Source organism: Malus sylvestris, chromosome 2, assembly GCF_916048215.2.
Source record: "Malus sylvestris chromosome 2, drMalSylv7.2, whole genome shotgun sequence".
NCBI lineage: Eukaryota > Viridiplantae > Streptophyta > Magnoliopsida > Rosales > Rosaceae > Malus > Malus sylvestris.
In genome coordinates, this window is record NC_062261.1 from 30,945,643 (window position 1) to 30,972,837 (window position 27,195).

At 37.5% G+C, this 27,195-nt stretch overlaps 1 protein-coding gene across 3 annotated transcripts in view; it reads left to right on the forward strand.

The window, feature by feature from the left end:
• The first annotated feature begins 730 nt into the window (after window positions 1-730).
• The window catches only part of LOC126591773 (probable sodium/metabolite cotransporter BASS4, chloroplastic), a 59,689-nt gene continuing 33,224 nt past the window's right edge, over window positions 731-27,195 (forward strand). Inside the window, exons 1-14 of one of the 3 annotated variants that reach the window (XM_050257455.1) lie at window positions 737-998; window positions 1,164-1,269; window positions 1,384-1,491; window positions 1,588-1,655; window positions 2,362-2,440; window positions 3,271-3,329; window positions 3,448-3,516; window positions 3,676-3,789; window positions 4,067-4,088; window positions 5,034-5,101; window positions 5,466-5,551; window positions 6,244-6,373; window positions 6,657-6,758; window positions 6,848-7,154. In XM_050257455.1, coding sequence (XP_050113412.1) covers window positions 831-998; window positions 1,164-1,269; window positions 1,384-1,491; window positions 1,588-1,655; window positions 2,362-2,440; window positions 3,271-3,329; window positions 3,448-3,516; window positions 3,676-3,789; window positions 4,067-4,088; window positions 5,034-5,101; window positions 5,466-5,551; window positions 6,244-6,373; window positions 6,657-6,758; window positions 6,848-6,922 — 1,254 coding nt within the window. In that variant the 5' untranslated portion in view covers window positions 737-830 and the 3' untranslated portion in view covers window positions 6,923-7,154. The other 2 variants (XM_050257468.1, XM_050257461.1) reach the window with 2 other exon arrangements.

The window sequence follows — 27,195 nt, forward strand, 5'->3', positions numbered from 1 at the left end:
ATAAACACTTAAAAATAATTTATTTTTATAATTTTAAGTAAAAAAAGTTGAAAATGTAAAGTAGTAAAAATGAACTTATTCTCATAAGTAGTTTTTTTTTTTCAAAGCACAGTAATACTAAATCAGCCTAAGTCATCTAAAATCTTAATACATGTTACCATTCGGTGCATTTGACCATTGATCTTGTGCTTATTGAGCTTTGGCTCTGTTGTTGAGTATCATTCACGTCGCATGCGTCGAGAGACTAACCTTGCTTTAAGTTGGTGATCGAGAGACTAACGTCGTACGTTGAGAAGGAGCTCGTCATCAATCATTAAGAAGCTTAATTTCTTAGATGTAGCAATTCTGCTTAGAGCTAGCATTTCTTTCATTTTCTTTCCAAAATACCAAATTTCAGTTTTTTTATTTAAATATTTTATTCAAATCTTACTAATAAAAAAGCTGAATTAAACTGAAAAATAAAAAAACCGAACCAAATCAAAACTAAATAATTTCAATTTAATTTTCAATTTTGACAAAAAAAAGGGGCGCGAATCAAACCAAAACAACCCCGAGTTCTCAAGCTCCTCCCTTCATGAACGGAAGAGTAAGATTCTTTCTTTCTTATTCTCATTTCCTTTTTTTCTTCTCTCACATTTTGTTTTTTATTCTTTTTATTTTTATAAAAAATTGATATAAAATATTAACGTAGTTTAATTGTAGAGAAGGAAAAAAGACAGAATCCTCCTACTCAACGGGGGCACTAACTTCCTCCGTGCGTCGCCCGTGTTTTTCATTCTGATACCAAAAAGAACAAAAGCATACCCGTTTTGACTTGTGCGGTTATTTCCATGGCGGGAACCATCCAAGCCCTAATTCTCACACCCCCACCCGCCCAAACGCTGCCGTTTGCTCACCGGCTCCCACATTTTCCGTCCAAACATGCCGCGTTCCGCTTCAATCATCGACTTAGCCGCAGCATTTCGAACCCCGTCAAAGCCTGCCAACACCCCGATCAGGTTCTCTTTACTTCATTGAGCTCTGTTCGGTAACCCAAAACTAAGAACTCTAATTTTTGCCTCGTCTTGATGTTTCGTTGTGTAAATGGACTTGATAATTTGGTGCCTGAACTGAAATGTTGCCCAACTCTCAATCAATTTAAAGAATTATGAATGCTGTTTCAGAAAGATGGTAATGGAAACAAATCTCACCGGCATTCGGGTTCGGTGAAGAGCTTGAATTGGGCTAAACCCTTGTCGAATTTTGTGGCGAATAATTTTCTTCCCTTAGGTGTTTTCTAACTCTGTTTGGTTGAAGATTTTTTGCTTCTCTTTTACAGCCACATTTCATGTGTTGTTATGTATTATCTACTGATATGTGTTTGTTGTGTAATACTATGTGCAGCTCTTGTTGGTGGAGTAGCTTTAGGGATTGCAAATCCTAGTTTAGGTTGTCTCGCTGATACGTATTCTTTGTCAAAATTCAGCACATTTGGGATTTTTATCATCTCAGGTTTACAATTCTGCCTTTCTCTTGTTACAGTGTGTTTGATGCTTGTTTAGTTTATGCCGCTAATTATGGACTAATTTGTTTAATGTGATTGCGTAGGGTTGACCTTGCACACTGGAGAAATTGTTGCAGCTGCAGAAGCATGGCCTGTCGGAATATTTGGGCTAGTATGTTAACCCTAAATTGATTAGATTCAGATTATGAAAGATTGATTTAGTACATTTCTTATACAGCACCCATTTCATGGTAATGTGTCTATAGAAGTCTGTTTTTTATGTAGTTATATGTTACTTTGGAAACTTCTTTCTTGATCAAGTATGATTCAATAGAATATGTAGTACAAACATGGTTTTGTTCCTCTAGATCTTGGGAAGCAATAGAGGAACGCATGACAGCGTTATTAAAACATTCTTGCATGTTGTGGTCTAAAATCATACCATGCTATTTCATTTATGTAAGCACGTAGTACGCATACGTCATGTGGATAGCATACTTCAGATTTTCACTGATATCTGTTGATTCTTACTCTTACAACAAGTTACGTAGTCTTATATGCACGCATATCAATGTAGACTGGTGAAAAGTTGTTGGGGCGAGATCTCATAAAAGAGAGCTCATTTATTTTCTTTTGTTTCTTTAAGTTGTGGGATTTAGTTTTTCTTTTTCTTTTGCTAGCTGATATGTGATCATTCTTAAACTGTGACTTTTGGATACCACGTGCATTTACCTTTTATTGATGCATTGATGCATTGATGCTGACCTGACCAATATTTATCATATTATTAATCCTTGATCATTTGTAAACTGAGAATTATGAATATCACTTCAATTAGCCAATCTGTTATCTTATTGGTAATAGTTTCCATGGTTCAGGTCTCCATTCTATTATTTACTCCATATTTTTCGAGGGTAATATTGCAACTGCAGCTTCAACCTCAAGAGTTTGTTAGAGGTATGCCAATTGAATTTGTGTCTCAGATCAGTTATAGTATCCGTTAAGAGGGCAGATGTTATCTAAGTATTGTTGCTTAAAATGCTTAAGAAATGCTGAATCAAATTGCTAATAAGTTTTGTGCCTTTTATGTATCAAATTTCATAATGGAATTTGCTTTCTTTTTAAAAAATAAAAGTAAAATAGACATGACACTGTATACCTCCATAATAATAAATAAAACAAAACAAAAAAAGCCAATGAAAAGTTCCTTAAAATTGGCACTCCAATCAACTAAGGTAGCCCAATCAGTAGTGTTAAATTAGATAAACCAATTCATTTAAGTTAGCCCAATATTTGAACAGATATTTGAGATTCTGTAGGGAAAACCTAGCGAAACCCACCAAAATTTCAAGGGCTTGCTTTGGTTCAAGCTACAGAACTGTCCCTCAAAATTTTTCCTAGCAAACAAGACAGAATTGCATTATGAGTTTTACTCAGGCTCCGTATTTCAACAGAAGAGTGGAAAGATGGAAAGGTTTCTCTTCTTTGGTATGATTTAGAAAAATACCTCCTTTCTAGAACATATTTTTGATGATTATGTTTTGCTCATGGCTTCAACTCGACCTAAGATAACGAAACCTTTAGGTGATTGATTTTAGGGTTTAGGGTTACTTATTCCTACTAAGCTTAAACTCAAAATATTATGTGACCCTGTTTCTGGTTGCTTGATTCGAAAATGCTTGTTTTGTTGCGTGAGTTAGCTTGGGATTTACATAATGGTGATTCATTCCTCTTTTATCTCTGAAGCTTAATTTATAAACCATATAGTAGTTTCTCTACTGTTGCAGGGCTTGCACTATTTTGCTGTATGCCAACCACATTATCAAGTGGAGTGGCGCTTACTCAGGTATGCTAATTCCTTTGTCTTTGATCTTATTTGAACATTTTGCATTGTTTTGCTAAGCTTTTTGCATCATGTACTAGGTTTGGGGCTTAAGCTAAAGGTTTGTGTTCTTTGAATGCAGCTTGCCGGAGCCAATTCTGCCCTTGCTCTTGCAATGACTGTGATTTCTAACCTGTTAGGAATTTTAATTGTGAGTTTGAGAGTCCCCTGTACTCTCACTTTTATCTTTTCATTTACATATAAATTTGGTACCAGATTGTGAACAGAATTTTTCTCTGTATGTCTTGCAGCAATAATTTAGTGCTCTACTTGATCTCGTTAAGCATATGCTAATATTGTATTCTTCTAGGTTCCATTTTCTATATCAAAGTTCATAGCTGATGGAGTTGGTGTATCTATTCCGACTAAGCAGCTGTTTAAAAGTCTCGTTCTCACATTGTTGATCCCTCTAATCTTGGGGAAGGTAATCTATTTTTTTTCTTCTTATACTGTCAAGGAAATGCCTTTCATATCAGTGTTTCGAACAAAACTGACCTTTTAATTGGTAAACATACCTTCAATAAGCATACATTTGTGTTATATTCATTTTTCTTATGGCAGTGTGTGAAAGTAATTTTAATACATTTCCGATAGTTTTTAATCATGACTATGGTCTTTTTGATTTTGATGTCAAAACGTCTATTCTATCCTCTGGTGTTTTATTGCTTTCATACTTACTTCTTGTTCCTTTCCTTAAACAGATTTGTCGAGAATCCTTCAGAGGTGAGTATTCCATATTGGCTTCTCTCTGTTTTAGTTTTTTTTTCCGTACTGTATGGAATCTTTTTTAGTAAGTTAAAATATGAAGCTTGGGAGGTAAATGGCATTTATCACTGAAGTAGCTGGTTTATGAGTACTAAAATTGAGGCACAATATGGATGAATGGATCAGTCTCATTCTAATTAACTTGCTTATATATATATACAGACATACATAATGAAACACATACATTATGTACATGCATACATAGACGAATATATACACTGAGTACACTGTATTCATATAAAAAAAAAGTATCCAAACTGTGACCCAGCACCCTAGTATTAATTATATGCTTAACATACCATACTAGAATGGAGATTCCACACTTAGTGTCTGAGTTTTTAGATGGACAATAATTTTAATAACTTTAATTTCTGGAACTTAAGAGTCTACAAAAGTCGTTTACGAATTAAAACTACTCAAAACTTACTGTCCTACGTAGTGACTAACTACATAATTCTTAAAATTTTCAAATCTTCATTTGAATGTATAAAAAGTCTTCCAAACATTCTACTCTTAAAAAGAGGCTAAGAATCAGTAAGAATCTTAACATTTTACATTGGCAAGCCAAAGGCCTGCTCCCATCGGCGAAGAGGACTGGAATTTTCAGCATTGAATTTAGAGATATCCATCTACATGGATCGGAAATTTCTAAGGGCTATCTCTCACCTTCAAACCTTAGCCTCAGAGTCTATGACATACCAGACACACTCAGCTGATACTAGGGATCCTTCTAAATGAAATAGCCACGAATCTAGCCTGCATTTGGATATAACAAGCAGGATGGTTAACCTCTTATTTAAACAAGCAGGATGATTTCTGAGATTCACACGTGCTCACTCTTTTCGTCATCTCTAAGTGTAAGCATTGTATCTTTTGTTAGTTCTCATTAAATGTGTATTGCAGGTGTTGCAGACTTTGTTGATCAAAACCGGAAGCTTTTTTCTAAGCTCAGTGCAATCTTCCTCAGTCTAGTAAGGCCAATGCCCTGGTTTATATATATTTTTTATTTTCTCAAATAATTATAGACGGAATTGCCAAACACCAAAATACCAAAAGCCTTCATGAAAAATCCCCTTATGCACTGCATCAGTACAGATCCTTGCTGAAGCTTTAATTCAAAATTTTGGGTATGTGTCTGGTCTTCAATGGTACTTGTAAGACATCTTTGCTTCTTTTAGTTTAAACCCTCTAGAGTACGGATCATTGCTGAAGCTTTTCTTTAAAATTTTTGGGAAATTTGTCTGATCGTCATTGGTTCTTGTAGGACACATTTGTCTCCTTTTCATTTTTAAAGTACAACTGTTGTAAACTTGTGACAGCATGTTGGTTATTCAGGTGCCATGGATACAAGTTAGCAGGTCCAGGTCACTGCTGTTGATGGTTAAACCTCCAGTTTTTCTTGTGGCTATTGGAATGGGAATGTATGAAATTCACCCTATATCGTTGTATTGTTGTGTTATCACTAGATTAATGCTTTAATATAATAGTAGAAGTGCCAATTTGTGTTCCTTTAGTTTGTTTTTATTAAGTTTCTTTTGGAATTAACAATTACCATGCATCCAATTCTTGGACTTTATATTTACCATGCATCCAAGTTGTGGAATTGATATCATAGACAGATTGTAGAATTGATAAAAAAAAAATGATGTGCAATTTTTATATGTTCTTAGAATGTACTCCTTGTCGAACGATGTGTAATTTTGTATGTTCTTAAAGCGTACCTCATTGTCCAATGATGTGTAATTTTTGTTAGCATAAATAAAAGGTTTGTCTCTTCTAAACAATAATGAATCCAAAAAAATGTTACTCTCTGATCTTCTGATTGCCTTTGTATGCAACAACAACAACAACAACAACAAAGCCTTTTCCCACTAAGTGGGGTCGGCTATTGATTGCCTTTGTATGCAATATCTTTAAATCCCACGGTGTGTTTGAACTGAGTAGATTTGTTGGACATAAATCGTCTGAAGATGTTCTAAAGAGCCAGACTATTATGGGTGAGAAAAAGCAAAATATGTGATGAATTTGGATTTCGCATTCTCTAGATAGGCGTCTTAATAAATTGATGGGCTGAATGCATTGACATATGCTGAAAAAATGCATTTACTTGCAGACTTCTGCACATCAGCTTGTTCGTCTTTAATGCTCTTGCGGTAAAGGGCGTTTCAGCTCTCTCTGGTGGCAGTCGATCAGTGTTTTCCAAGAAAGAAAATGCCACTGCAGTTCTCCTTGTTGCAAGCCAGGTGAGAGACATGTGTACATCTATCCTCTCAAGCCCTTGCGCATTTCTTTTTCCTTCTAAACTTTTTTACTTTCTCTGACCACTATGAAATATGTTTGCCCTCCAACTGTTGAACTCCCCATCCTTGGTGAAGATGTGACTTGATCTGGGATCTCTTGTGGGCCAAAACGACGTTTTATTTAGGATAGTTATCAACTTTTGTCTTTGTAAGAAGCAACGAACTAGGAAGAAATATGTATGGCTTTCCTTTAATGTTATTGATGAGGCTGGCATACTTATGGCAGAAAACTCTGCCCGTAATGGTGGCTGTTGTTGAGCAACTTGGTGGTGCACTGGGAGAATCCGGTTTACTTGTTCTTCCTTGTGTTGCAGCACACTTAAATCAGGTTGTCCTTACAGCCTTTCCAGTCGTATGCACCTTGTTTTGTTATTTTTTTTCTTTCCTTCAACTGACAGAAAATTTTCTTGATGCAAGATTATCATGGACTCGTTTCTTGTAAACTTCTGGCTTCGGAAGGACCTCTCAACCAACAGTAGAAAGGTATCTTGAGTCTCGGATTGCACTGCTTAGTGTGCTTTCTCTATGTTACGGTTACAAGTAGATTATTATTGTCTAATGTCTATGTACACATAGAGACGATAGATTTAGTTCTGAGATCTTGTGTTTTCAAATGTACCTTGTAAAAGTGATCACTTCAGACGACTCTATATGTTCGAAATTGTGCCTATTTGTTCTTTCTTGGTAGCTCAGAGGTATGAAATTTGATAGTATTTCGTGTTAATTTTTAATGGAACTTGAAGAATGAGGAATGCATCTTGCTTGTGAAATTTGATACTATTTTTCTTTGTTATTTGAAAATTTATGTGGTTTTCAATAGGTATAAATATGAGAAAAGTTCAACAAACAAACAAAGAATTGTCAATTTTTTTCCCTTGTCCTATCCGGTTCAGTATCAAATACACTATAAATAATAGTCATTAGTCCAATACTGCACCAAACGCCCGACTAATTTAGGGCTGGTTTGGTATTACTGTGCTTTGAAAAAAAACTGCTTCTGCTGTGCTGTAAGAATAAGCGGCTGTGAAATAAAGCTGTAGAGTGTTTGGTAAACTTTTTTGTCAAAATGCTTTTGAAAAAAAAAGCAGTATTATAGTGTCTGGTAAACTTTTATGTAAAACAAATGTGAAAAAAAGCCGGTTTTTCAAAGCTGGGTTTTGCAGCTTCTTGTTTTTGGCTTTTTTCACCCAAAACTGTGAAAAAAAGCTGAACTTGAATGTTTACCAAACACAAAAGCTTTTTTTGATACCAGCTTTTTTCAGAATCACCTCAGTACCAAACCAGACCTTAGTTAGTACTATCCGGTGAAGCTTTTTTTGATACCAGCTTTTTTCAGAATCACCTCAGTACCAAACCAGACCTTAGTCAGTACTATCCGGTGACTATTTATCCTATTCGACAAAAATAGTCAGTACAGTCCGAGCTGCCAAACGAGACCTATATGTTCGAAATTGTGCCTAGACACCCCTAACTAATTCATCGTCGTTTCTGGCCAGACGTGGCATGATCTAACCGTATTTGATTGAGAAGCCCGCATCATCCCAATTGTAATTGTTTCTCCAGGTAAAATGAGGCCCTTTAAGCATCAAATCAAGCAGAGAATTCATTAGACAGAATAGACAAAAATGGAGTGACATGACTCGACTTTGGAAAGCAAGGGGCAAAGTTGAAGAAATAAGCCTTTCGTATTCGCTAGCAAAAACGCCCGCTCCGCTGCAAGATTTGTGATTCCCCAAAACTCTCATGTGCATATATTCATATCCGGGCAAACCCAAAAATTCAAAACTAAATTTGTACCGAAAAGCATTCAAAAGTAAATTACATTCACAATGTCAACCGAAATCAGTAAAGAAGAGCAATATTAGCAAACATGGAGTACTACCTCAGAAGGAATCTCGTTTTAGATAGTGTTATGCTTGTTTATGAACCCTATAATGGCCACACAAATGCCATCCAGTCTCTAGAGTGAAAATATCGAATCTTTTACTTACTTCGTGCCTGAAATTCAACATAATAATTAACAATAATTCCTACAAAACAAAATTATAAAAAATAACAACTCAAAATGATTAAATTACAGCAATTAACAATCACGTCGGAAAACTTGAACCCTCCCGCAATCAGTCCTTGGTTGATATCCAGCTACTGGTTCACCACCCTGTGTTTCCCTGCCCAGAAATTGGAAGAATCCAATCTTGGACCCACATTCTCACACTAAATAGCAAAAAAAATTCTGAAGTTTTAAGAAATTGGGAGCCAAAATTCCATAATTAACCAAAACAAAGAAAAATATCTAAAACCCACATTTGAAAACATAGAAATAAACATATATGCCACTCGCCATTTCAGTGGCTTCTGGTTCTGTAAGGTTATTTATTTGATTGCTGCAGGGTACACGAAACCAAGCGTAAAATAAATGGAGCATGTTCATAAAATAACCCAGATGAAAACCCAAAAAATCAGAAGAAAGAAGACAAAAAAAATAAAAAATAAAAAAACACAAGTTCCTAATTTCTTGTTGAGGTTTTATCAGAAATTTGTAAATCAAAATTAAATTCTAATCTATTTGGGTTAATCTTTGAACATTGGGTTGTAAATGCGTAGAAGCCTAGAGATGCCGATAAAAGGATGACTTGCCTGAAATCCAACATCAAGCCCAAAGATGAGTTGGCGTCTTCCCATTAATGCTTAGGCCATGTGCCTATGATTTAAATGACAAGTGATAGGGACTAACTCACAATCAGCCCAAGAGCACTTTTCAGTGGCAATAGAAGTAAAAAAACTGATGATTCACTACCCTCTAAGTGCTTTCGAGCAAGAGCAAAGCCACTGCAGTCGGGCTAATCTACCTATAAAAGGAGGAAAAGGGCCAAGAGACAATGATACTCAACCAATCAAACAAACAAACATACAAACTCTGCTCTCAAGCCAGATTTGCATCTAAAAGTTGTAATCAACCCAGATCTCAATCATTTTCAGGACCATCCCTTACAAAAGCCATCTTTTGTCTAGTTTAGAAGCTCTGCTATCATCCTTAATGACATAGTAACGATTCCCTTGTGTAAACTTGTTTACCATCCATCCCTTTTTAGCATATAAACCCTGTAAACTCGAAAGAGAAGTGATTGCAAGAAGTTCAACCTTGCCTGACAAGGTTAAACCCATGAAGGCCCCGAGTGAGAGGCCTCGCTCAAATCAGTGGCTCGAGAGCTAGGTGATGCCAGGCTGACGTCAACCACAATTTAATTACTTTTGCGTCAGGCATGTGGGGGCGTGTCCCCGACAACTTTTCAGGCCTTGGGCCCGCGGTGCAAACGGTGGAAAAGTTACTGTTGGTGGCCACGTGGCACGTTCCCGTTCGTTGGATTTCAACAGTTACTTTTTCTGGACCGTTGGATTTCCAACGGTAAAAAAAAATTTGAAACCTTCCGTAATATCAGTCTTGGATTTGAGATCAACGGTCCACGTTATTCGCCTTTAAAAATTTTAAAAAAATTTACATTAAAAAATTATGAAATGTTACCTTTGTGCCCCATGGCACAATCTGGAGGGTTTGATTTCAATTTTTAATCCAACGGCAGAAATTAGGTAAGTTACTAAAAAATTAATAAAAAAATCCGAAAAAAATTAAAAAATTAAAAAAAAAAGATTTTACTCTTTTATAAATACCTTCTCATTATCTTCTACCTTACACCTCAATTTCATATTTTCTCAAATACTTTCAACCACATTCCAATCTTTCTCTCAAAGTTTCAATCCAATTGGTTTCCAAGAAAATGACTAATGATGTTGATGCATAAAATCCGGAGGATCTTGGACAAACGTAAATCTGGCCTTGAATCACACAAACGCACAAGAACACAAAGATGTATCGTGGTTCACCCCAATGTTTTGGCTACGTCCACACTGATGTTGATTCCATTTCATTGTATGAATGTATGGATTACAATAGATTGGCAAATGAGCTCTCTGTGGATGTAGCCCTTGCCATTTTGCTTTTTGTTTGGCTGAGAGGGTATTGCCCTCTGTATTTGTGAGGATTGAGTGTGAGACCTTTTCTTTCTCTATGGATGTGAGGCCTCCCTAATAAGGGTGAGGAAGAGTCTCTTTTATAGAATAAGGGCTCCCTCCCCTTTACATTTGTCATGGGCTTAGGGATGAGGCTCAAAGACGAGACCCAATATATGGTACCAATAGGAGTCCCCCAAGTCTTCAGTCAAGAGAGTCTTTTGGCTGGAGGCTTCAAATCCAATCCATGTACGGGCCGAAGTGACTAGATGTCCTGAACCAGTACTCAACACAAGGCAATGTTCAACATAAAGCAATACTCAGCTAGAGGTATCACACGTTACGAGACTGCTCGGCTGGAGGCAATGCTCGTTGCAAGGCTGCTCGGCTAGAGGCTATGCTCGTGGCGATGAGGTTGCTCGGCTGGAAGTGATGTTCGTTCCAAGCCTGCTCGGCTAGAGGCTATGCTTGCTGCGAGGCGGCTCGACTTGTGGTATTCCTCATTGCAAGTATCTATTTTATGTCAACATGCTCTCAGTATGAGTTGATTCTTGACATGACTCGGGTTCGCTTGTCGGGTTTGCATATTGGGTTTTTTTAATTAGCAACAACGTTGATCAGTAAAATCCGTGCCATGAACCACCAAAGTTATGTCACCCTAACATTCAAATAATACAAGGTATACTCTGGTCAGACTTGCCACATGTTATGGAACATAGTCATGTGATAAACCATTAATAATAATGTAAAACATATTATTATAACATGTCATCTCGTTTGTTTAGGCAGTAATGCAATTTATATAACAGTAAAATAATGATAGTAGTAATGACGTGTATGCGTCGTGACCTGCCATAATAAGCACACAACAGTAGTGGAAAAGCAGATATTGTGAGGTGCTGCACTATCAGAGAATATATATCAGTAATGACGTGTATGTATGTGTGTGTGTGTATATATATATATATTGTGAGGTGCCGCATTATATGCACACATATCATGAAAGAAAATAATATATTGCTAACCGTACATTAAAATAAAAGTGTGATAGAAATGATGTGGTCTCCTCAATATGCATACTGTAAAGCATCCATCAACACAAGATAATAATAAACTATTAAATAATAAAATGATAATTTTAAAAACATCAGCCCAAAGATAAAGTGCTTATCTTTTTCCATGTTGGTGGTCGACAGTTGCAGATCGTTGGTGCGTACTGCGCCTACTGCATACTGGAGATTTTTTTTACTTTTTCTTTTCTCTTTCCACCTCACCTTTATCTGTCTCTGCGTTGCTGTCATGCATGTGCACCCAATTAATAATTAATATCTTCTTTACAATTTGTCCCCTACCCATTTGCGGTCCTACCTAGTCAAATCCCAATCTCTAAGATTTTATTCTCTTCTCTTGCCTTGGGCTAAGAGGAACCCCTTTATTCAAAGCCATTCCTTTCACCAGAGCATGAAATGAATAGTATTCGTTGCCAGTAACTTTCTGAACCGAAAAACATTCAACTTTTTTTTTATTGCCGACTATCCTCTGCCTAGTGGCGGTCCAATTCTAGCGAAGAATCGGTGGCCATGGTCCCCGAACGACGTCGCTGGGTTCACCGGAGAATTGGGAGCTTAAATTGAAAGGACGGGGGATGCGGTGTGTTGGAAGACGCCGGAGCAGCCATTGTCGGTGGTGAGTATGGAGTGGTAGTTGAAAAGATCGATCTAGAAGAGACGGAGGCGCGACTCTACTTAGCCATACTTTTGGACGACGACTTCAGAGACTTAGCTAGCTTTTTCGACGACGGTTCTGAATTAGGCGACTTGGTTGAAATCACTGAAATGGGCTGCCCGTTAAGCTCGTCGGAGAACGACAAAAAACTTGACTGTTGCGACAGCAACGACTCTGACACCGGAACTTCTGTCTTCCAAACGTCCCACAGAATCCAGTTCTAGGTTGATGTCGTGGTGGGGTCGTCGTGAGTGAGCGAGTTTCGCCACGGCGGCGGCCCACCATTGGAGTGCAAGTACGTGCCGCACCACGTTCGCAGTTTAACCTGGAACCCTTCGCGTATGGGTTCCCACTCGAACTTCCAATCGATGAGCTTGTCTAACTTTGCTTGGATGACTTTATTGCCAGTCATGCCAAGAAGGAAAATGATGTTGGTGGCGGTGAGGTAGAGCCCGTGGCAGTTCTTGAGGCGGACGACGTGGGATTTGTTCTCGACGAGCTTGACCGTCCACCGGGCCTTTCGGGAGGTGCTGTTGCGGCTCTGGCAGACAGACTATTTGTTGTCAACGACGACGAGGTACTTGTTGAGGTGGCTCCGCAGCTTCACCGCTCTGACGGTGTTGAACAAGTCCATGTTTGATGATAAAAAATGAGACTGTACTTTAAAAAATTAGAAAGATTGGGGTTTTGGGAAAAGGCTGTGCATGTGTTTGGTTCTTGGGTTGTTGCAGATTCACGGTGGACAGTGTGGTGAGGTTTCATGGTGGTAAGATGAAAAAATGAAAGAGAATCGACATAGATTTTCGTGTCATTTCCCACAGATGGCGCCAAATGTTGATGCACAAAATCAGTGAGGACTTTGGTACAACAAAAAATGTTAAGTTTGTGACCTTCGCTAGATTGCTCCAGTCACTAGTGTGGATAAGTATGCAAATGGATAGAGACACGGAAGCAAACATAAGATGTGCGTGGTTCACCCATATTGGCTACGTCCACGGAGTAGAGGAGTTCTCATTAATTGTGAAGGGTTTACACAAGTACATAGGTTCAAGCTCTTCTTTAGTGAGTACTAGTGAATGATTTAGTACAAATGACATTAGGAAATATTGTGAGAGAATGATCTCTATTTACAGAAAAGAGTTTCTAGTTTCATTCTGACATTGACACGTGTCGTGCTGTGATTGGCCTCTGATGTCGACATGTGTCGCGTTATGATTGGTCTCTAATGTTGACATGTGTCGCGTTGTGATTGGCCTCCTGGTTGGAGGGAGACTCTTGTGGGTCCTTGGCGGTATAATGTTGATTGGTGCTTAGTAGTTTCGGGGTTGGTCAAGTATGGAATAAACAAATGATGCAGGTACGAATTGGACGCTTATTGAAGATGTTATGTTATGTTCTAGCTGGGTTAAAGTTACTTATGATCCGATTATGGGTAATGAGATGCAGTTGCGAGAAATGTGGAGGCTTATTCATACCAATTTTCTTGAGAAAATTGGTGGGAAAAGAACTAAAGAATCAATGTCCAGTCGTTGGAGAATACTCAGCCAATCGTTTAGTCTTTGGAGAGATGCCTTGGCACAAGCTAGTAGTAATCTTCGAAGTGGGGAAAATTTAGCGGATCAGGTAACAATATATTATTTATTTGTTTGTACTATACCCAAATTTATATTAGCTACTTTGATTATAATTATATCTTCTCCCGCATTGTGTAGACAATTCAAGCACAAGCTTGGTATAATGCTAAAACCAAAAACAAAAACAAATCATTCACCCGGTGGGAATGTTGGAATATTGTCAAAGATTGTCCTAAATTTAGAGCTATGCCTGTCGGTCTAGAAGTTATCATGAATAGCACCCCTCTACACTTTACGCCTGCTCATGCCTCATATGTTCATGAAACTGACACAGAAGAAGTGCCGGAAATGCCCCTTGAACAAGCATCGGGGTCAACCCGTTATCCAATTAGGCCTTAAGGTAAGAAGGCTTCAAAGAGAAAAGGGAGTGCTTCCAAGCATGATTATGCAAAATATATGGAAGAACTTGCTTGTCACGGTGAATTGACTTTGGCGTGGGAAATGGCTAAATTTGAGGCTGATAAGGCTAGAGAAGAGGTAAAAGCTGCAATTGTTGATAAATTATTTCAATCTAATGAGAGAGAAAGAGAGCTACTTAGGCAAGAAAGAGAAGAGCTTAAAGAAGAAAGAAGAGCTCAACAAGATCGTTACATTATGAAGGAGCCTGTAGAGGCGATGTCTCCGAATTCTAAATATTTTTGGAATTCGGAGAAAGCGAACGTGGTGCGAAGGAGGCTTGTAAGAGAAGCGAGAGCAAGAGGAGATGGTCCAAGCACCACAAGAGGAGATGATCCTAGCACCACAAGAGGAGATGATCCTAGCACCACAAATTGGTTAGGTGATGATATTCCATTCATGAAGGACTAAGGAATTTGTTTTTAATTGGAGCCTATAATTTTCCAATCACTTTGGGTTGTAATTTCTTATTTATTGAATATAGTACTTTATGTTGTTTCCAATTTATTGAATTTAGTACTTTATGTTTATTTAATTTGGTAATTTATTTAAACTAAGAGATTCCTTATTCAAAGGACATAAGCACACCAAATAAAATTACATAAACATACCAAATAAAATTACAAACACACCAAATAAAAAAACTCACCAAATGAACTTAAAAAACACACCAAATAAAATTAAATAAACACACCAAATAAAAACAAACACACTAAATGAACTTAAGTTTCTTGAGCTTGTTTCAATTCCCACTGGTGCTCTATCAAGTCAGTTTGCCGGGCATTGTGCATATATGGGTTCTGAAGTGCAGTATATCGTTGAATGAGCCTTTCATTGTAACGTTCATCCCTTTGTAATGGCTTGCGTTGCACGGGTTCTTCGGTGGCGTCATGAACACAATATATTTGTGTTCTCGAATTGTTCATCGTGTCTGGCCCATATTCATCAATGACATCATAATCGTACTCATCTTCCACAATCACGTTGTGAAGAATGATGATCATGATGGATCAAAGCGACTCTAAGTCAAACTGACAGCACCCTTAACAATCGCCTAACGAGTTTGGATACCAAAACAACGCTCCACATCTTTCCTACACCTCTCTTGACAACTTGCAAAGTGTTTTTTTAGGGTTATAAAATTATAAAATTAATATTTTGTTTATCATGTATTGTGTTACCTACGTGTATACCCGAACCAACCCATTATCTTAACAGTTGCTTATCGGGTTACCCGATAACGACCCGATTCGTTATCGTGTCGACCCGAATACCTGTTAATTCCGTGTTGTGTCAGGTTATCGGGTCGTGTCAGGAATTGTCAGGCCTAATGAGGCCAATGAATAAATTAGATAATTCTAAGCAATCAGACAGTTTACTTAAGTTAAAACAAATGATAGAAATGATCACAAATGTTAATTAGATTCTTCAAGCAAAAACAATTAGCTTCTCCAAAAATTCATAAATAAATTCTTCAACTCGCTATGACTACAATATTAATTTTTTTCTTCAGAAAAATTGTTGTTTTTAATCCCGAGGTTTTTTTACTGTACAAATATGCATGACAAAACAATACTAAACACAATAGACTATGTTCTTATGCCATAAAATTTCCCTTCAAATTGATAATTCATAGGTAATTTAGAAGAAAGATGCAATTGTTGCATTGTGGAAATCATAATAAGAGCAAACAAATTAAAAAAAAAAACCCATATACCTTGCCTCTAGTTATTTTTCCCTTTGAGATACAAATAATTGACTTTAGCAGGAAAAAAATGTGATGGACTTCCAAAAAAAAACAAAAGGAAAACTAACGAAAAGTCCAAAAAACTTTCTTTTTAATGAAAAGTCATTTTTAAAGGTATAGTGAATAGTACCAGGGAAATGTATAAATGTGGTTTTTTCGTTAAAAGTGAACAGTACCGGGAGTGTTTTGTTAAAACTCCAAAAAACAAAACCTCGTTGAGCTTAAATTCTTGATTTTTTTCATGATGACTTGCATGTTCAAAAGTAAGGGGTTTAGAAAGCCTTAAAGAAGTTAAAAAAACAAAAAACAAAAAGTTATGCCCTCCATATCATATAATGAAGCAAAGAGAAGAATGAATTCAAAACAGTAGGATTTAGAGAATTTAATTGAGAATGATTACTCCTACAACCCTAATATACAAACAATCTAAGAACTAAGTTAACACCTGCAATCTCAAGAGGTCTTAATTTACATTTAAATTCTACCTAGCATCCATACCACATTACACTTCATGTGCAGCCTAAAATAATAGAAAATATCAAAAATGTTGTAGGCATAATTTATTGAACAATTATGGAGGCCATATAGAGAGAGAAATGTGCGGCATAGAGAGAGAAGAGAGAGATGTGTAATTGTGAGGTGTGTTCTATTCCATCCTATTGTGCCTTTATTTATAATAGTAGGGAAGGTAAAATCCTTACCCTTTTAGGATTACAACTCTTAATAGGTAATCAAATCCTAATAGGAATATAAGAGATATTCCTAGATCTACTAGGATTTACACAATCACATTCCTAATCTAATAGGATTGTAACACTCCCCCTTGAGTGTGTAAATACTCAAGTAAATGGTGTATTAGGTCTTCAATGATGAAGCAAGTACAGTTGATGAAGTTGTCGGCACAATGAGCGAATGCGAGTCTCAAATCAATGGAAGAATGCATAAAAAAGGTAAAACTCACAAAACCTCGCTATGGTAAAACCTAAGGTGGAAAAAAACCTATAGGCTAAGGAGAAAAGTGAGAAGTTGCATCAAATCAAAACTATACATCTCTGGAACGCAAGTAGAAGAGCTCACAAGGGTATGATCGGCCCAGGATGGGTGCCTCGTTAAAACTTAGTTAGGTAGCAAAAACCCAATAGGAAAAATGCTCATAATCGTACGAAAAAAGAGTACATTAAGATCAAGTGAGTATACTTTTGGATACTCCCCCTGAGTTTGACATAACTTTCAAATAAGAACTACACGCATTGCATATGATAGTTAGGCATACCAATTACTCGGACAAGCTTTTGGAAGGTTGACTTCGGCAGTGACGTCCTGTAGAGGTCGGCAAGGTTGTATGGGATCAGCTTGCATGACTTTAATCTCATGATGCTTTGCTGATGTAGATGTAGACGCAATATGCCTTGGTGTTGACTTTGTTGATGTATCATGTCTTGGTCGGGTGGATACATTTTGCATAATCTTCATGGATTGTTGTTGGGACTCAACGATGGATGAAAACAGCAAGTATTTCGAATATGCTCAACAAGAGCTCCTAACCATTTCTCACTTGTGGCGAAATGAAGTGAGGTGAGTCTTGGAACGATTCGAAGATTTCATAATTAAGGTCATATCGTGGACCTCCAAGATATTGCAATATCCCTAATGGTAAAGACATAATCATTTGGGGATTTTTCCTTGTGCGGGTTTGATAAGTAACCTATGTCAGCATAACAAACAAGGTAAGCATCATTCTGAGCATCAGGGGGTTAGATCCGTTGAGATGCGTTGAGATTTGATTTGCCTAAATTCGTAGTACCTTTAGGGTACGTCTATAATACCAATTCAATGGTTGAGTGTAGGCGCGGTGCTGCATCTTTACCAAGATCAACATCGAAGGAGATGTCCTGTCTAAATACAATGAAATAAGTACAACGAAGCGCAAAGTTGAACTTAATATGGAATTTTGGATTCCATAACCTTTTCAAGGCTCTCATTTGCATATAACGTATGGACGATCAAAGGTATACTCAAAAGTGACACTTTCGAGGTGTAGCTCGACTGGTAGATTAAACTACCGTCAGAGCAATGCTTTGAACTTTAGGTCAATGCATAAATGAATTATCCCAAGATCCTTCATCTGAAATTCCATCTTCAGGTGCGAGGCAGTTTTCTCAAGCTCTCCAGAGTCTTAGTGAGATTCGTGTCAATGACACAAACTGTAACTCTAGCAATTCGGAATAAGACTTCATAGTTTAACACACAAGGGCATAATTCATCCCTGACTGATCAAATAATCACTTAGACAGTTATACAACTTCCATCAGATTGTAAGTGAACACCTCAAACAAGTTAGGAGGGTGTTCCGTGGTTTGGAACTATTTGAACTAGTCCATGTAATTCTTCGGGAACTTACATGTAAATCTCCGTATATATATCTCCATGGAGAAAACATTAACCACATTTCATAATACTACTAGCAACCACATGACATTTTGAGAGAAACCTTGTGCTGTAAGGTGTGCATCATATCACACTATTTCATTCATCTCATAACGCTTCATTTCTCACTTGTAACACAGCAAGGTTACCTTGGGCAGTGTAGGAACTACGAGTCAAACACACTTTGGTAAAGATTTTGACCTGGATTGTAATTTCGGTTGTCCAATCAGTTCTACATTGTCACTTAATCAATGGAACACGGTTCAATATTATAGCTTTTCATTTATGTTGGTAGCTACCATATAAGTGAAAACATCATCGATGGTAATCTCATTTCAATTCCATTTAGCTTATCCAAACTATTATACTGGACCAAGAACTTTAAGTCTCGGGAGTAATCCAGATTAATCTCATGAGATGGAAATGATTTGGGTCAGTGATTGAGTTTAGGTTCATTGTTGTGCCATGTCTTCCTCTTCTAGGGAAGTGAATCCTATGAACCAAGTGATCTGTCATGCTTCAGGCCAAGACAGATTGATTGGCTATCCGCCAGCATACCGAACCATCCAATAGGGGCGGCACACCCATCGGGGATGTTGACTCGACGTCCGTTAAGTACGTCTATCCTTGCAAGCATGTTCGTAGCTAGTATATGATCTCGTCACTTTAGCTAGATCAGAGGAAGGCGTTTGGAGCAACATTCTGAAAGCTAGAATTTATTGCACTTGCTTATCACACTTGTGTGGTACGGGGATCGAGATGAGACAAAGTGGGCAACGTCCACGCAAATTCATGTCATTCTCCAGGAACGTTGACGTTCTTATCTCCCCCTAACGGCGGGAAGACTTTCTCATTAAGTGACAACCCACAAATGAGTGGTAAAGAGATCACATCACATAGTAACATGAAATCAAGTTATTCATCATTACTCAAATCCCAAATTGGGTGAGTGACTAAAAATTCTCGAGGCATCTAGTGACCAAGAGAATGACGCTCGCTCTTACGTTAAAAAAATAACCATGTTAGGTTATTGCAAAAATTAGGATCCACTTTTATCATATTTATTAAACTCTAAATAAAAGATTATGAAACATTGTGTTATTTACAAACATACAGGAAAAACATATGATTTCATATTCCAAGAGAAAAATAAGTCAAGGAAAAACCTCAACACCTAACCTTATTAATAGTGGCTGCTCAGTATAGCATCTGATCGTCTCAAGGACCTTTTTGAAACTGCGGTTGGAATCTGGATGACAGCTTAGAACAACATTGTATCTTAAAGCCTGATAATCAGAAAACCTATGTCAGCTTTAAAAAATCTAACTATTTTCTGAATCACCAGCTACCATTCTTTAAAATTAGTTTCCTGCAGACAAAGATTATTCAAATGTCACTATTATTAAACCTATTAACAGATGAACACACACTCTGTGTGTGTGAACAATTTCATTTTAGTTTTTGTTATTGATTAAGGAGTGTGATTAGTTTTTAAAATTTAAAAAAAGGTATGGAATAATGATGATGAGACAATTTCTCTTAATAAGTGCATATTTTTCTTTATAATTACTGTTTTGTCCTCCTTATGTAAATATTGTGTATAAAAAGTGAGGGTAAAATATGATAAATAGGTATATGATTGTCATTTTCTAAAAAAATGTGGGTAAAATAGGAAAAATAGGGATATGATTATCATTTTGTCAAAAGGTACAAAATTAAAGCTCTTCAACCGCCCACCTCCTTCCACATTCTCCTCAAGCTCAACCGCTTCAGTTCATTCAAATTATCCAAAAAACATCATGATTTCACTTACCTGTATGAAAAATGATGGTGGGAGAATTTCTCTTAATAAGTGCATATTTTTTATCTTATGCAAATATTGTGTATCAAAAGTGAGGGTAAAATAGGAAAAATAGGAATATGATTGTCATTTTCTCAAAAGATACAAAATTACTATTTTGCCCTCCTTATGTAAATATTGTGTATCAAAAGTGAGGGAAAAATAAGAAAAAAAGGGCAAAAAGTTCAAAAGATACAAAATTACTATTTTGCCCTCCTTATGTAAATATTGTGCATCAAAGGTGAGGGCAAAATAAGAAAAAAATGGGCAAAAAGTTGACGATGAGTATTTTCTTAATAATAGTATAGATTAGCAAGAGCAAAGATTCTTAGACGTTATAGATTAGCAAGAGCAAAGATTCTTAGACGTCTTATTTCCATATATGAATTTAAGGAGGAGAGAAAAACAGAGTTATGCATTAATGTCCTAAGTGGAAACTAAACGGAGTATCGTATTCAACATTCACAGTACGAAAAAAATTAAAATTTTGGTTCCACAAATGCCCCAAAGAGAAGCTGAAAATTGCTCACCTTGAGTTACAAAAGCCTCAAAAACTGAAAAACCAGGGTCCCCTGAAACCGAAAACAAAACCGAATTAAAAACCCATATGCAGCCAAATTAAACAACCACATGCAGCCGAATTAAACACTCATATGTAGGATTTGATGGTACTAACAAAACCTCCAAAATCGCAAAAAAGAAATTTGAACAGAAAACCGATTTGCAAATCCAAAATCACATACAAGAAATTGAAACACCTACATTGAGAAAGCCGTAAAACTTACCAGGAAACGCTAGCTTTTTTGGGTAAAAATTTTCTTCGAATCCAACTGAAGAAACTTCTACAAGTTGGGTGGTTTTTTAGCAAGATAGTGCGGTTGGTAATTTGTGAGACAAAGATCACAAGGTCAGACATGGAAAGAATGCAGCTTTGGAGAGCGAAAGGAATTAAGGTTCAAGAGCGACAGAAGCAGGGAATTGTGAGAGAGAAAGGTGGAACAGAGGGAAAAGTCGAGAAGAAAGGTCAAGAAACAGTCGACGTAGAATGACGAGCAACGCATGGACAAATGTATAATGGAGAAGAAACGGAGGGCATTTATGCCATTGAAAATGACAGAAGCTGAGAAGTGATCGACAAGTGGAGACGAAGGGCAAAGTCGTCTTTTAACTATTAAAAAATGAAAAAAAAGGCAGATAACAAAGGAATTAGAAGGCATTTTCGCCTGTTTACTGTTAATGAACAGTAATTTTGTGTTGAGTTTTAGTATATGTATAATTTACTGAAAATCTCTCCCCACATTTTTTGGCAAATTAACGGTCTCAACAACTCATTTTTGTAAAACAATGCGTAGGAGAGACTGGCTTTATACGCAATGGTTGCTTGGTGGGCTTATGGTTTGGCTTAGGGACCCGAAAGATAGAGACATCTCTTAACGTTAGATCATGATTTCCAATTTATTTTCTCCAAATAAGATCCAAATTTGATAATTCGACTATAAATGAATTCGAATGTGGATCAAGGCTAATCCGATCTGACTTAATACAGTATGGTAAAAGCTAAAAGCAGAGTTAAGCCTTTAATAAATATTTTCAATTGTTGTAATACTTTCATTAATTTTAAAAAATAACATTATTTGCCTTCCACATACATTTTATCCCTTTAAGAATAAAATGACCACTACGAACTACCACTACAAACACTAATCTTACACCATCAATGCTATTACCACGACCATTGTTGCCACCACCACATCCCACTATTAGCACCACCACTATACCTCCACTATAAACACAACCACCACCACCACAACCACAACCACAACTGCCACTATTGGGTGCTACCACCGCCCGTAGCATCGTTGTTGACATGCCCTGACCCCGATATTCCCCGAACACTAGGTAGGTACACGCTGGCTGACACCCGAAGGTGATGAAAGCCATTTATTAAATGCAAAAGCTAAGATCATGAAATAAATAAGACTTATAAATTTAAAAATAATGAATAAGCATTTAAGGAACGTGTTCAGAGTATACTAGTAACTAGAACAGTAAAAGAAATAGTATAAAATTGAATGAAACAAAGGATGAGTCCTACATCGAGAAGACTTAAAGATGCCGATGCGGAAGTGCCTTGACACCAGGATTGTACGCCTCGATTCGAAATCCTAAAGAGGGCGCAAAACAAACATGAGTGGACCAAGTTGAGATAGATATAATAAAACTGTTATCAACATACTAACCCCCAGGTTTTATGAAAACACATATAGCATGATAAATAAAAATAGGTTTTCTGAAACCTAGCATGTCGTGCAATGTCTCAAAACATATCTCACATATATCGTAATCACTAGTAAATGTCCAATATTCTTCCAGGCCCCATGCCAACTCCCCGTCCCTGTGCCAATTGCCAGAGGAAAATCACCTTCAGGCCCCGTGCTAGCTCTTCGTCCCTATGCTAATTGCTAGAGAAAAATCACCTTTAGGCCCTATGCCAACACCATAACCTCGCCCATGACGGAATCTATCACTTTCCCAGTAACGGAATAGGGACCACTAGGTAAGTACAAAACCATTGAACATATATATATATATATATATATATATTTGAAAGGAAACTTCATAGTATAAAGTCATCCATCATCTATACTATAAAGAGGTGTTCAAAACATGTTCTAAATATTATATCGTCATCCATCAGATATTCTATAAAGAACACGGGTTATAGAAATAGTAGTAATAATTCATACTAGCCTCAATAAGCATGTTATCTCATAAAACGTTTTATAAAACGTAATCATTAAATCATGCTTTTTATGTATGCATTTCTACTATTAAAACATGCATTTTTAGAAGGGGTCCACTCACAGATACTTAGCCGCCAAAGAGCCACGCAAACTAGCGAACACAGAATCATCACAAATAATTTCCCATAAGTACATAAAGGGTCCAATTAATAAAACTATATTATAACAATTGAGTTTGGGAAAACGAATGTCAGAAACGGATTCAGGACGTTGAATTACCCTAAGAAGGGTCCCGGGTAAATTTTGTAAAAGTCAATAGAATATTCCTAGAATATTCCCTGACGGAATATTCCTCATAAAGGGTTTAGACCGGTTAGGGCTTAGGGTTTAATAAGGACTTGGGCTAGGGTTAAAGGTTAGGTTAATGGGTTAAGGCTTAAAGGGATTTTGGGTCAAAGGGTTTAGGCTTGAAAGCCTAGCCCAAAGGCTTTTGTGTTTTAAAACAGAAAACTAAATAAATAGAAATAATTAGGTTGGGCTTGGGTAATCCAGCCCAAGGCCTAGACTTAAAAGGATTTGGATTTGGGGAAATTGGGCTAGGTCTCAGCCCAAGTGGGTTTGGGTTTCAAGGCAAACGGGTTGGGTTGACCTGTTTTCAAGCCAAGCTTTTGGTCGGTTTTTCCAAGGCTCATAACTTCTTCGTTACTCAACCAAATCGAGTGATTTAAAAATGAAAGTCATAGTTCTTGACGAGACGAAGAGAATAGTACCTTGAATGATGGCTAAATCAACATGGTTTGGCTGAAAAATGCCTTGAAAGCCTTGGAGGTCGCTGGAAACTGGGTAAGATTCAAATGAATAGAACTTCTTCAATACTTAACGAAATTGGGTGATTCAAAAAGGAAAGTTGTAGTACTCAACGAGATGAAAATATTGTTGAAGATTGTGAGAATTAGGGATGAGGATTTGGTCCTACAGTACATATATAGGAAATGTATTTGTATTATTTGGTTTCTATTTTTATAAGTCAACATGTAATTACCTAGTTTAGCACATACTCGTGTATATAAGTATGAGTTGTAAACCTTGTTGAATTAATATCAATCAAAACAATTGGTTGAAACCAAATTGGTTTTCTAGATGTTACCAGAGCGATAATAATCTTGGGACTGAAGAAAATATCAAACCTTAGTTGCTCACCATGGTAGAGAACAATAACAAACTCAAGCCCTCTGGTTCAACCGAGGCAACGATGTTAACCATTCTTATTATCTGCATCATTCTGATTAGCCGGGGATGATGCTTGTTTCCAGCTGCTCACTCCAGACAACTACAACACATGGAGCAGGGCGATGATCGGTGCATTGAAGGCTAAAAACAAACTTAGTTTCGTTGATGGAACCTTCAAGAAACCAGAATAGAAGGTCGCTGCAGACTTGTATTAATGAGATCAATGCAACATCTTAGTTAAAACATGGTTGGTGAACTCAATATCATCAGAACTTCAGTCGAGTGTCATTTACTATGACCTTGCGTACCAAGTTTGGGAAAACTTGAAAGAACGTTTTTCCCAAACGAACAATATGGAGCTGTACCATATTGAGAGCAAAATTCATGATTGCATTCAAGGAACAATAACTGTAAGTTCCTATTTCACCAAACTCAAGGTGTTGTGGGATGAGAGAGATGTTGTGATCAGCCTTGTGACTACAACATTTTGCAACATGTGTTGGATTTTCAGCAAAATCAAAAGGCCATTAAGTTTCCCATGGGACTTAATGAAACATTCAGTGTAGTGAAGGATAAGATTCTATTGATGGATCCACTTCCCCCCATCAACAAGGTATATTCCCTTATGTTGTGACATGAGAAGCAGCACAACACCATTACAGGAAAGGCACTGGTTCAGGAGGTTATTGCCTTTGCCGCAAAAGGACCAGACTCTAGCAAGAAAAGTGCATATATGAAGTGTGCTCGCTGCAACAAAAACAATCACACCACTGAGGCTTGTCGTGCTCATTTAAAGTGTGATTATTGTGGCTGGAAGGGTCATATAATAGATTATTGTCAGAAACTTAAGAGGGCCGATCCAGAACAACAAATGAGTCATTCTAAGCAAGAGCGATCAAGAGGCAACAATGTTTCAGGTAACCTTGAAAGGCAAGAATTGAAAAGCTCTTTTCCCTGCACGCCTAATCAATGCAAGCAAATCATGACCATGCTCAACAACAACAAAGATAAGGCAAACAACGTTGGTAAAAATTCCTCTCTGAATGATCTCTCAGGTAAAGCATTTTCTTTCACTTCTCATGGTCAGCAGTCATCATGGATTCTGGATAGCGATGCCACAGACCACATAATCTCCTTATGTACCTTGTTGACCTCTTTGTTGTCTATTAGAAATAAGACAGTAAAACTGCCAGATGGTTCTTATGCCGTTGTGACACACATAGGAACCATGAAATTTTCCACAGATTTTGTCTTACATGATGTTCTTTGCGTCCCAACATTCCAACTCAACCTAATTTCCCTCAGTAAACTTGCATATCAGTCCTTGTGTATCACCATTTTCTAAGTTATTTTTGTGTGATTCAGGACCTGGGGAAGATGATTGGGACATGAACTGAACGAGAAGGCTTACAAGTCCATCAACCTGTCATGTTGTCAAGAAAACATCACCACACCTTTGGCATCAACACCTAGGCCACCTCTCTGACCAAGCCCTTCGATATACTTCACTTCCTAATAATGATTTTAGTTCTTGTGTTTCGAATAATTATTTTGTGTGTCCTCTAGCTAAACAAACAAGATCTCAGTTTCCATTAAGTGAAATTTTAACCATTATGCCTTTTGAACTACTCCATATGGATATTTTTTTTTTGGGAGGGGGGTTTCGTGTTGCTTCACTCACTGGCCCACAATATTTCCTCACAATCGTTGATGATTACACTTGTTGCACTTGAGTTTTCTTAATTAAGCAAAAATCTGACACACGTCATTATTTGACTAGTTTTATCAATCTTGTTGAAAATCAGTTTTCTCACAAAGTGAAGACAATTAGGAGTGACAATGGCCCATAATTTAACCTCACTGAATTCTGCTCGACAAAGGGCATTTCTCATGAAACAACATGTGTTGCCACCCCTCAACAAAATAGGGTGGCTGAACGCAAACACCGTCACCTTTTCAACATTGCCAAGGCATTTCTCATTCAAGCTAATTTGCCTACCAATTTCTGGGGTGAAGCCATCCTCACGGCATCCTATCTTATAAACTGTACACCCACTCCAGTCTTGCATGGGAAAACACCTTACAAACTTTTGTTTCACAAGCCACCTAAATATTCCCATTTGAAAGTTTTTGGCTGCCTATGCTTTGTATCCACGCACGCACACCATCCATCTAAATTTGACGCTCGATCCATACCATGCATATTTATTGGTTACCCTTATAGCAAGAAAGGATACAAAGTTTATGATCTCAACACACGAAACACTTTTGTCTCCCGTGATGTGCTATTTCGTGAAGATACATTCCCCTTCACCCAATCTTCTGCACCACACTCTGATCCAAACATACAATCACCATTCCAACAACTACCTATCCTAGTTGATCCCTCTTTGGATCTGTCAACTGATCCACTCATAACCACCACCATAGAAGAGCACCATGATAACTCTCCAATTACCGAGAATACCGTCAATGAACCTGATCTATTACCTCCACCTGCCTTGCCAAGTACTGATAACTCTCTTTCACCTCTTCCTGCACTCAACAATGCACCACCTATGCTGGCACAACCATCCCATTGCGCCTCCACCCGAACCACTAGACCACCTTCATACCTTCAACAATTCCATGTCGATGTCAAGTTGCCTTCTCGTCCCCTTCAATCATCGGCTTTTAACGTTGGATCACATAAAGGTAATACTTCTCACCCTCTATCTCATTCCTTATCATATGATCGTTTATCTCCTACTCACCGTGCCTTTACCAACTTTCTTTCCATTGCCAAAGAACCCGAAAGTTACTTGCAGGCTACTTAGGATCTTAAATGGTGCCAAGCCATGATAGGTGAGGTTCATGCCCTTGAAGCCAACAACACTTGGACTCTCCAACATCTCCCTCCTAGGAAGAAACCCATCGGATGCAAATGGGTGCACAAAATCAAACTTAATCCAGATGGTTCTGTGGAACGCTACAAGGCACGCTTGGTCGCCAATGGGTATACACAAGTTGAAGGT